This window comes from Puntigrus tetrazona, chromosome 16, assembly GCF_018831695.1.
Source record: "Puntigrus tetrazona isolate hp1 chromosome 16, ASM1883169v1, whole genome shotgun sequence".
In the NCBI taxonomy this organism is placed as follows: domain Eukaryota; kingdom Metazoa; phylum Chordata; class Actinopteri; order Cypriniformes; family Cyprinidae; genus Puntigrus; species Puntigrus tetrazona.
In genome coordinates, this window is record NC_056714.1 from 27,287,945 (window position 1) to 27,300,444 (window position 12,500).

At 35.6% G+C, this 12,500-nt stretch overlaps 1 protein-coding gene across 1 annotated transcript in view; it reads left to right on the forward strand.

The window, feature by feature from the left end:
* The window catches only part of nkd2b (NKD inhibitor of WNT signaling pathway 2b), a 37,082-nt gene that overhangs the window by 18,963 nt on the left and 5,619 nt on the right, over positions 1-12,500 (forward strand). Inside the window, exons 4-7 of the mRNA XM_043260386.1 lie at positions 9,404-9,434; positions 10,777-10,877; positions 11,428-11,523; positions 11,609-11,759. Coding sequence (XP_043116321.1) covers positions 9,404-9,434; positions 10,777-10,877; positions 11,428-11,523; positions 11,609-11,759 — 379 coding nt within the window. The remainder of the gene's footprint in view (positions 1-9,403; positions 9,435-10,776; positions 10,878-11,427; positions 11,524-11,608; positions 11,760-12,500) is intronic.

Below are 12,500 nucleotides of genomic sequence, written 5' to 3' on the forward strand. Positions count from 1 at the left end.
TTCTGTAATGTGTGTGTGTATGTGTGTATATATATATATATATATATATATATATATATATATATATATATATATATAAATATAAAAATATTAAAAAAATAAATCTACATTAATATATGTATAATGCAATTTATGTATAAATTAAATATTAATTTTAAACAATATTAAATAACTATAACAAAATAAATATGTATAAATATATACAAACACACACACACATATATATTTGTTTTAACAAGCAAATAATATAATAAGTTTATATAATTATATATGCAAACCTATAAATATCTAATATGATAATATATACTATTATATTGTATTATATATTATTATATTTTTTATAATTGTATTTGTGCATATGTATATATGCACACACTTAATTACATATAATAATAAAACAAATACTTATATTGCATTTTATATATATATTTATATTATATATATTAGATTTTAAGTTTATATATTAGATTTAAAATTTATTTGTAGGTATATTTGTGTAAATATGTTAATAATATAATGTTAAATACAAATTTAATAATTACATGTTATTAAAAGGGTATAAATATCTAAATATTAATAGAAATATATAAATATATATAATAATAAATGTGTAAGTATATACTAACTTTTCTGTTTTTATTTTAAATATTTATTGACGTATTAATAGTAGTGTAGCTCTCTACTTTAAGAAATGTTATTAAAAGAGCGTACATATATAAATAATGCTTATATAATAAATATGTATAAATGTGTATGTATATGCTTACTTACCAGTGTGTTTTTTTTTTACTTAAATATGTTGTAGTGTATCCCTCTCCTTTAGTTAGAGCCGGTTCTGTTGTGGTTCTCTTTTGAGGATCTCCTGAAAGACGCCTCTGTTTCACTTTCTTCCTGAAAGCAAGCTCTTTTTCTCTCGGCTGCTTCCTCCAGCGTGACTTCAAACGTCTGTCTGCTGTTTCACGCGCCGTCGAGCTGCAGATTCCTCTCAAATAAACCTCAGACCTGCCCCGCGTTCGTGATTCAGACCGATATTTAATACTCGAGCGTTTCCTGAGGCGTTGGAGTGTCCCCGGTCGCTCCGGCAAAATGCTGATGAAGCGACTGTACTGACGTTTATTTGAACAAAGTAACGGCATTAAGAACGTTCAAAGGGAAAAAATAAAAGTCTGGACTAATTGCACTTTGTACATGGACGTATATATTGAATTATATTTTGGACAACAAATAAATTCTAGAGAGCGAACAGCATCAACAGAGCTGTAACTGCTTAAAACGCTCCGATCAGGTCAGGCATCGCTAATCATTTGATTCAGAATGGGTTTTATAGTGCTTTTCGAGAACCGTTTGATTCGGAGCGGGACTTCATAGTGCGTTTCACACATCATTCTGTGGGAAAAAAAAAATAATTCAGCAGAGGCAGGGATGCATAGACCAGACCCCCGGCAAATATCAATCTAGACGTATATTAGGGGTGGCACGATTCGTGTAACGTGTGTGTGTGTGTGTGTGTGTGTGTGTGTGTGTGTGTGTGTGTGTGTGCACCTGGTATTTATCACGTCAGGGGACCAAATGTCCCCACAAGGATAGGAATACCAGTGAATTTTGACCTTGTTGGGACATTTATAATGCGTATATATATATATATTTATAATGTGTGTATATATGTATTTATAATGTGTATATATATATATTTATATATAATGTGTGTGTGTATATATATATATATATATATATATATATATATATATATATGTGTGTATATATATTATATAATGTGTGTATATATATATATATATATATATATATATATATATGTGTGTATATCTATATATATATATATATATATATATATATATAATGTGTATATTTATATTTATAATGTGTGTATATATATATATATATATATAATGTGTATATATATATATATATTTTTAATGTGTATATATATATATATATAATGTGTATATATATATATATGTGTATATATATTTATATTTGTGTATATATATATATTTATATATGTGTGTATATATATATATATATATATATATATATATATATATATATATATATATATATATTTATTTATATAATGTGTGTGTGTGTGTATATATATATATATATATATATATATATTTATAACGTGTGTGTATATACACACACACACACACATTTAATATAATCATGTTTTTTCTCGTAGGCTACTATGGCTCCACGTGATATTTTCGTGATATGTTGTTTTAAGGCTCACATTTAAAAGCGTCGTCTCGTTTGGATGGTCTGATCAATACATAAGGAGATGGGCACACAGTGAAGGGGATGACTAGAGGTGTTTTTCAGGATTTCTTCAGCTCTTCTGTCTGTTGATACGGGTCTGGCTGATCGTATCTCTATGACTGTATCAGCTCATCTGAACTCTTCACCCCGTTCTCATTCCTCCGCTTCACACGCTTGCGAAGGCCTCCGTCTTCCTGTTTCTCCTCAAACGTCTCTTCATATCACTGGAGCTCCACCCAGCGCTGTCTCATAATGTCTTCAGCTGGCGTGTGCCTTTGTGTAGTCTGCGTATTTTGTGTTTTATTTTCAGAATCGTCACAGGATACCATGTGCTTGCTGTATTAATTACAGCATTCATTAATTGCAATACAATCATTTTAGGTCTAATTCTGTTGATATTGTTAGCTGCTTGCTGGGTTTGTTCCAGCTCAGTCACTACCTGTGTCTGGATGTCACCTGTGGGTTTAGTCTTGTGTTTTATTGTGTGTCTGTGGAGACGTGTTGTGTTGAACGAGGAAGCAGGAGACTTCTTCCGGGCTCCTCGGGGTCACCGGTGGGTCCTTATCATCATCCTTGTTTTTTCTTAGCTCCACTGAAAATATAATAATCCATTCCTTAGACGTTTACTTGACAAGCAGAGGTGATCAAAGTAGTTTTCAGAAAACATATCTGGATTTTATTTCATTTTATTTATTCTTTATAGATACTTAATGAGGTGTATTTATAATTTGTGATAGTATTTCAGATTTTTATTTTAGATTTCATTTTATTATTGTTTTATTTTTGAATTGCATTTAATATATTGTTATTTTAATTTAATTTTATTATATTTCACATTATTTATTGTAGTCATTTATTTTATTTATATATTATTTTTTTATTATTATTTATTTATTTTTATTTGTTTATATGCATGATTCATTTCAGTGGACTGGCTTAAAAAGATTCACTGATTAATTTAAATCTCTGTGAGACATGCGTTTTCTGTACTATTTTGTTAAATATTATTATTATTATTATTATTATTATTAATGGCATCATCGCATGCATTTTGCTACCGCTTAAATGCAGAAAATAAATTCCATTATTTGATGGATACCCTAGTAAAAAACAATAAATATAAAAAAAAATAATAATTAATTTCATACCAAGTATAGTTCAAATCTATTGACATATGTACTTTATAATTAAACTTTATTCTGCATACCTCTATTCTGCATACATCTTTTCGGTATAATGGGCCAAAAGTACAATTTCAGGGCATTTTAGTAAGTACAAAAATGCATTTGTAGTACACTTGGAATGAAGCATTTTCAGAGGGGTGTATATCCGAAACATCGTGGTTGGTTGTTTTTTCGCGGTAGCTTCCCGCCGCCGATCTTCATAAACGATGAACCTTCACCTCTGCAGCATCAGGAAGCCGCGGCAACAATGAGGTGCATCTGCGCACACGCGCTCTGTTTGTGTTTCATCGTGTCGACCCACTGGACCTTCACTTCCCGCTCTGGAGCAGGATGGTGTTTTTAGGAACCGACCCGCCGGTGACCCCTGGCCGATGTCACGGCCGTGTGGAACTTCACAGGTTGTCCGGGTGCGCTGAAGAGACTCCTTACTGTCACGGGATCCTGCGGTTAGCTCATGCCTTCGGATCTCACAGCTGTGACTGAGCATCTTTTCGTGCCATCAATTCAATCTTTTAGTTTGTCGTGCATTTATTAAGAGTTATATATCACACTTAAGTCTTAAGTGCGATATCTTAATTTTCTCATAATTCTGACACATATCTTAATAATAGCAGCTTTTAATGTGATTGTTTTGGCTTTTTCACCTCTTTATTATTTATTTTGTCACAGATTTGTCTTTGTATCTCATAGTTGTTAGTGTTTTGGTGGTTTTATACCGTGATTTTGTCATTGTGACTTGATTTTGTCCTCTCATATTTCATAACTTGTCACCCAAGTATAAAATTATTCAGTTGCACATCACAGTTATGACCGAATCTCAGCTTTTTATCAGTTTTTACCTCATAATTATGATTTAGTAGCTTGTAATTCTGACATTTTAAATATTTTTGACTTTTTATCTCGTGTAACATAATTTTGAGTTTTATATAAATTTTTGTCATAATTTTGTACCTCATAATTGTATAAATAACCTCATAATTATGTAGTATTTTATAATTTTGACCTAGTTTCAATTTTATTATAAAACTTTGACCTTTTAAGTTCGTGTTTATATCATGATTTTATCTCATATACATTTGTTTTTCTTTTTTAGATTCTCAAACTCAGATTTTTACCTAAATCATGAAATGCCGACTAAAACGTGATACGAATGTGTTAAAACAGTCTGTGATAAAAATCAGTCTCTTCACACCATTTAATCGAGCCCTGACGCGGTGTTAAATCTGTGACGTTACGGTGGATTTAAACCGCACGGTGTGACGTTACGGTGGATTTAAATCGCATGGTGTGACGTTACGGTGGATTTAAACCGCACGGTGTGACGTTATGGTGGATTTAAATCGCATGGTGTGATGTTACGGTGGATTTAAACCGCATGGTGTGACGTTACGGTGGATTTAAACCGCACGGTGTGACGTTACGGTGGATTTAAATCGCATGGTGTGACGTTACGGTGGATTTAAACCGCATGGTGTGATGTTACGGTGGATTTAAACCGCACGGTGTGACGTTATGGTGGATTTAAATCGCATGGTGTGATGTTACGGTGGATTTAAACCGCACGGTGTGGCGTTACGGTGGATTTAAACCGCACGGTGTGAGGTTACAGTGGCTTTAAACCGCACGGTGGATTTAAACCACACGGTGTGACGTTACGGTGGATTTAAATTGCACGGTGTGACGTTACGGTGGATTTAAATCGCACGGTGTGACGTTACGGTGGATTTAAACCGCACGGTGTGATGTTACGGTGGATTTAAACCGCATGCTGTGACGTTACGGTGGATTTAAACTGCACGGTGTGACGTTACGGTGGATTTAAACCGCATGGTGTGATGTTACGGTGGATTTAAATTGCACGGTGTGACATTACGGTGGATTTAAACCGCACTGTGTGATGTTACGGTGGATTTAAACCGCACGTTGTGTTTTTTTTACAGTAATTACACCCAGCAACGTTTTATTTTTAATTCGCACCTCTTCATATGACTGCAAATATCCACCATCGGCGTTAGAAACAAAAAAAAAAAAACAAAACGTTGTTTGACATTCTAGAAGTTGGATTCGCTCAATTAGTGGCTCTATTACAGAAAAACGTGAAAATTCGAATCAGGCTGATTTTCCCTTTCATATGATTTCACAGCACACTCAAATCTGGTCTGGAAGGGTCAAATTGAGATCAGCACAAAATTGACTTTTTAAGTACATTTCTTATTTTGTCTCGTATTTCTGTTTTGGTATGTCTTAATGTTGACTCCGTATCTCATATACGTCTTATAACGATTAAGTCTCATGATTGTGTCTTCTGCAGTTGTTCGTGGATCTCATAGTTATGATTTGCAGCAGTGTGACTCTTTACCTCGTTCGTATTCAGTTTGATATAATTTTGTGTTCGTATCTCATAGTCGTTAGCGTTTTGCTAAGTTCAGGTTTTAAATTTGATAATTCTGACGTGCCGCATTTGCGATAATTTATGTGATAATTCAAAAAATTGTGACTTTGTCATACTTTTTTTCATTCTCAAATTCTCATAATTATGACTGTCGTCATGTCACTTTTTATTATTACGGTTTCCGTTTTCTATCTCGTGATTATTACATAATTTTGTTTATGCTAGTAAGCCATAACTTCGTCTTTGTATCTCATAGCTCTCAGCGCCTTGGCGCGGTCTACGCCATGATTTCTACCTTTTATCTCATAACTATGACTTAGCGTCTCATAATCTCGACCTGTCCAATTTACCTCTTTTTATATTTGTTTCGTTTTCGTGACCGCCGGTTTCACAGACATACTGAAACCAGCCCCAGACTGAAAATACACCTTGCTCTGAAACACCTTAAAATATCGCCACGATGCGCACATTAGTGCTTTATGCATTAATCTTAATGCATTGATCTTAATTTAGCTACGGCCTAGTCCTGGTGTAAAATCGTTTTTGCATCTCATTATTGACTTTTTATCTCATTTGTTTGGTATTTTACGTCACAATTTCTACGTTTCATCTCATTATTATGGCTTAGCGTCTCATTTGCGACCTCGTTATATCAGTTAGCGATAGACAGCTGCGTGGGCAACGAAACGAATCAGCTGTAAATAAAGCCCATACGTTTTGGCGTGGTTGGCGTAGTAGCTCATAATTGGCGTCATCTTTTATCTCGTAACTTCTGATTGGCTGTTCGTTTCGCCGTCATTGTACTAAGCAGTCCTCGGTGGATGCGATTGGTTCTCGCCAGCAGCGTTACACTTCCGCGCCAGTGAGCAGAGACATGGGGATGGGAGCGGCGGACGGGTCCAGGAGGTGATTTACAGGCCAGGGGATCTTCAAACGACTCGCTCCGCAGCTGTTGTTTCTGAGGCCTCCGGAGCGCTTCAAGTCCTGCCAACAAAACGCTGCGCCTCTCGTCTGACCTCGGGGTGAAAAGCCTCTCTCTGCGCTGGAGGCCGTCTGTAGCACACGTCCCGGTCTGCGCTTTCTTCCCGTTTCGACGGCATGCATGGTTGCAGCGTGCTATTACGTGCATTTACAGCATGCACGCACTACTTGATTGATTGTCAGTGATATTTTCCGGATGGCCTAAAACAACTTAGTTTTACTTCGTTCTCTGAAAAACAGAATCAAATAAAAGTGTTTATTTAAGCTAAGCGTCCTAATAGCGTCTTACTAAAGCATTTTATTGGAGATATGCAAGTATTAGCATCTGTACCAAATTGCATTTTTGCTCTCACTTTGGGTCTCTGGATAAAAACAAGCTCTTTTGCCTTTCAAAAAAAGATTGAGTTTCTTCCGCTCGCCAAAGCATAAAAGATACAGTAAAATTCTGAAATATTATTACGATGTAAAATAGCCGTTTTCTACGTGGATGTCTTGTAAAGCGCAATTTATTTCTGCGAAGCGCAGCCGGATTGTTTAGCATCGTTACGCCAGTCTTCGGTGATCGTCGGAAACCGTGACGGCGTTTTCGTTGCTTCGTATATTTTTTTTTGGAAGCTGCGATACATTTTGCTGGATTTAAGAAGGATTTTTTTTTTTCATTTCTATTCAACAAAAGAGACTTCTATTGATAGATTTTTCTTTTTTTTTTTTTTTTTACTTCACTTATTTTTTAATTCACTTATTAAAATCCTGAAAAGTGCGTCATGTTCCGGAAAAAAACGAAAAAAGGAAGCAATAATAATTTGATAATAATTCGGCACGTTAGAATGACTTCCGAAGGATCGCGAGACGCTAAATGCAGTGCTCTGTCGCAGAAATAAATTCTATTTCAAATAATATTCAAATAGAAAACCAATATTAGGAATCGCAATATTATTTCAACAATATTATCAATTGTAACTTCACAATGTAACAGTTTTTTCTGTATTTTTGTTTAAATAAATGCATGATGTGTGATGCATCTCACTGATCCCAACACACACACACACACACACACACACACACACACACACACATATAAACTATAATAGTATCTAACAGTTGAATTGCTTTGGCCTCTTTTAGTTGCATTTGTTTTTCCTTTCAATTCATCAGATTGCAGATGCTTTCATTTTAAGCATGAAATCGGTTCGTTTTGATGAAATATGAAGATGCTCGTTATCTTTATAATTGGTGAAAGTTGAATTATAATTCTTTTCGTTACTCAGTTCACATTTTAAAGCCATCGCATGCGTATTTCACAGATCTAGGTCGGTCTGAAGCACGCATTTGAGCCGATAAAGAAAGCAGGGCCAGTTCTGTTTCGGCCGTGTTCAGCTCTGTTTTAATGAAGCATATGGCCCACACATTGCCGCTTAAAAAGGGCCTCGGTGGGTGACGGCATCATGGGTAAAATACCACGTGTTAGTCTTTAAAATGCAGAGGGCGGTCAGATCTGGGATGCATCTGTTGCGCCGGGTGGTAATGAGTTCACAGACACGTGACTTTAAAGAAACTGCTGCAAATCAACATAGCGTTGCATTCTGGGAAGTCAATACGGCTAGTTACACTCTAGAAAACCCGCCCACTCTAGTAGACCCGCCTCCCGGAACTTCTGATTGGTCGGTCGCAGCATACGTTAATATCGTGGAGTTACGAAATCAGATAAATCATTTTTAGGTTTGCAATGTGATGTTATGGCATTCATGTTTTTACTGTAAATATTAATTCATCGTGATGCATTGCTTGTATTAAGAAATCATTACAAAAAACACACTTTAAACGGCCAATTTAAAAGCGAATAATTATTTTGGTGTAGTTTACAAATTAGTAAAAAATAAAAGATGATTAAAATTTTTTTAAATTGTGAAGGTGTTAAAAATAATAATAATAAAAAAATAAACAAAAGTATATTCACTTAATTTTTTTTTGGTTTATAAAGAGTTGTAAGAAATTATTGTTATAATGTTTGCAAATGCCAAAATATCGGTCATTAAAAAGATGCAGATATTTATGCACTAATGGTGATTAATAATAAGAAATTAATACTTTTATTTTATAAATATGCTTTACGTTTATCAAAAGTGTTGGCTTTAGACAAAACACACAAACGATACAAATAATAATCATTTATAAAGTAAAAAAATGTTTTGTTTTTTTGTTGTTTTTTTACTTTACATTCATTAAAGAATCCTGTGACATAAAATCTTTTTGGAAAAAAATATTTTCGACATTAATAATGTTTCCCGGTATATTAGACTGATTTCCGAAGGTTCGGGTGAGACCGAAGACGATGCTGAAAATTCAACCGATATTCACGCAGAAACCCTTTTAATGATGTTTCTTATCGTCTGTTCATGACGGATCCCTAACGACAAACCCCTAAAGCGTTCCCGTCAGCGAAGTGCGCGCTAACCTCTTCTCCTTAAGAAAATATTGTTTGTGTGTTGAAGCAGGTGTAATGGTTTGAGCGTCTGTGGCCTGTGTACTGATCTAACACCTCCTCTCCTGTGTGTTTCTCCTCCTCCAGGAGCTGAAGGACGGACGGACGTCTCTGCAGGGTGAGCTCACATCTAAACACTGATTACAGGAGTTACAGTAATACCAGAGATGCAGGGATTTCAAGCCTGACCAGAAGCCTTGTTTGCTGAGAAATTGTGCATCGGCTCCTAAAACGAAGTATGAATAGAAATAAATATGCAATAAAACCGAATTCAACATGCAAAAATTACACAATCTTCGACAGCATCGTTACAGTCTAATATACCGGGAAACATTATTAATGTTGAAAATATTTTTCTCAAAAAAGATTTTATTTCACAGGATTCTTTAATGAGTGACAAAAAATTTTTTTTTTACTTTATAAATGATTATTATTTGTATCGTTTGTGTGTTTTGTCTAAAGCCATCACTTTTGATAAACGTAAAGCATATTTATAAAATAAAAGTATTAATTTCTTATTATTAATCACCATTAGTGCATAAATATCTGCATTTTTTAATGACCGATATTTTGGCATTTGTAAACATAACTTACAACTCTTTATAAACAAAAATAATTGTAAATATCTGTTAATTTGTGAGTTTTATTATTATTATTATTATTATTATTTATTTATTTATTTTTAACACCTTCACAATTTTTACAATTTTTAATCTTTTTTTTTTTAATAATTTGTAAAATATAGCCAAATCATTATTTGTTTTTAAATTGGCGTTTAAAGTGTTTTTGTAATGATTTCTTAATACAAGCAATACATCACGATAAATTAATATTTATTGTAAAAACACACAAAATATATTCGTTTTATACATTTTATATTATATTATACATTTAAAACTCAAAAGATAAACATTAATAAATGTTATTATATTATATTCAATTATATGCTGAAAGCTCATTCAGAACATTAATAAATATTACAATTTTATTTAAATAATACTTAAATATTAATGCTTGAAACGAGAAGAGATATCAGCCAATGGGATCAGGCATTTCCATTTGTTTTTCCTTTGAATTTATCCGATTTTTCGGACCCCATTTTAAGCACGAAATCAGTTCATTTTGATGAATTTGTCAGAAAACAACGCTTATTATCTTCATAATTTGGTCAAGACAGTTTTTGCAGTGTGTTTCATTCTGACTGAATATGGTGCATTTTGGGTAGTGTGCTCACAGTACTGTGTGTGTGTGTGTGTGTGTGTGTGTGTGTGTGTGTGTGTGTGTGTGTGTGTGTGTGTGTGTGTGTGTGTGTGTGTGTGTGTCTGTCTGTGTGTGTGTGTGTGTGTGTGTGTGTGTGTGTGTGTGTGTGTGTGTGTGTGTGTGTGTCTGTCTGTGTGTGTGTGTGTGTGTGTGTGTGTGTGTGTGTGTGTGTGTGTGTGTGTGTGTGTGTGTGTGTTTAGTGGTTTTGCCTCCAGAGAAGGCTGAAGGGTGTGAGAGTTTGTTTCCGTCTGAAGATGGAGAGAGAGACGCCAGCAAAGGAAAGAAACGCATCAATCTGGATGTAAGTGGCCAAATACAGGATTTATTTATTAATAACTTTGAAGGATTTATTTAGGTTTCATTTCATTCATTCCACTTTTTTATGCATGTAATATTTTGATTATATAATATAATTTCTGCAATTTATATTTAGTTATATATTAATAAGCTAATAATGGAGGGCGGCTATTAATGTTTTTTTTATTTCACGTTTTAATTCTGTTTATATTTTACAAAATAAACTTGATACTAAGTTGATACCAAACAACAGACGGCAGCTAAACACGCTTTCTACAATTTACACACTTTCCTTTAATCATCAAGGCAAGGTTTCTCTTCTTCATTATTTTAATGGTAATATTTTATTTTATTTTATTTAAATTAACAAATACGTTTTTATAGTTTTAGTTTCAACCATAATAACCCTAGTTGCCAAAAAATAAATAAATAAACATAAACAACATGAGTTTTTTTCTGCATTGGCAGTCATTGAGCTCCTCCTGCTGGACAGATGTGTAACTGCAGCGTGTGTGTGTGTGTGTGTGTGTGTGTGTGTGTGTGTGTTCTGTCAGGATCTGGAGTGTAACGTGTCTCTGGTTGATGAAAACAGGCAGGAGTGGGTCTTCACGCTCTACGACTTCGACAACAGCGGAAGAGTCACAAAAGAGGTAAAAACAGACATTTATACAGACTTCACTCAGAGACAGACACCTGTCACACGTGTGTGTGTGTGTGTGTGTGTGTGTGTTTTAGGACATGTCTAGTTTGATGCACACTATCTATGATGTGGTGGACGCTTCGGTCAATCACTCGTGTAACAGCAAACGAAAGACTCTCCGGATGAAGCTGACGGTCACTCCTGAACCTGGAGCTCACAGGAGAGACCTCACACACACCGGGAACGGTACACACACACACACACACACACACCGGGAACGGTACACACACACACACACACACACACGGGAACGGTACACACACACACACACACCGGAGCAGTACACACACACACACACACACGGAACGGTACACACACACACACACACACGGGAACGGTACACACACACACACACCGGGACAGACGCAGTACACACACACACACACACACACACGGGAGCGGTACACACACACACACACACACGGGAACGGTACACACACACACACACACACCGGGGCGGTACACACACACACACACACCGGGAACGGTACACACACACACACACACCGGGAACAGTACACACACACACACACACACGGGAACAGTACACACACACACACACACACACACGGGGCAACGTACACACACACACACACACACACACACCGGGAACGGTACACACACACACACACACGGGAATGGTACACACACACACACACACACACACACACACACCGGGAGTACACACACACACACACACACACGAACAGTACACACACACACACACACACACGGTACACACACACACACACACGGGAGCAGTACACACACACACACACACACACACACCGGAACGGTACACACACACACAACTGGAACAGTACACACACACACACACACACGGGAATGGTACACACACACACACACACACACACACACGGGAACAGTACACACACACACACACACGGGGCGGTACACACACACACA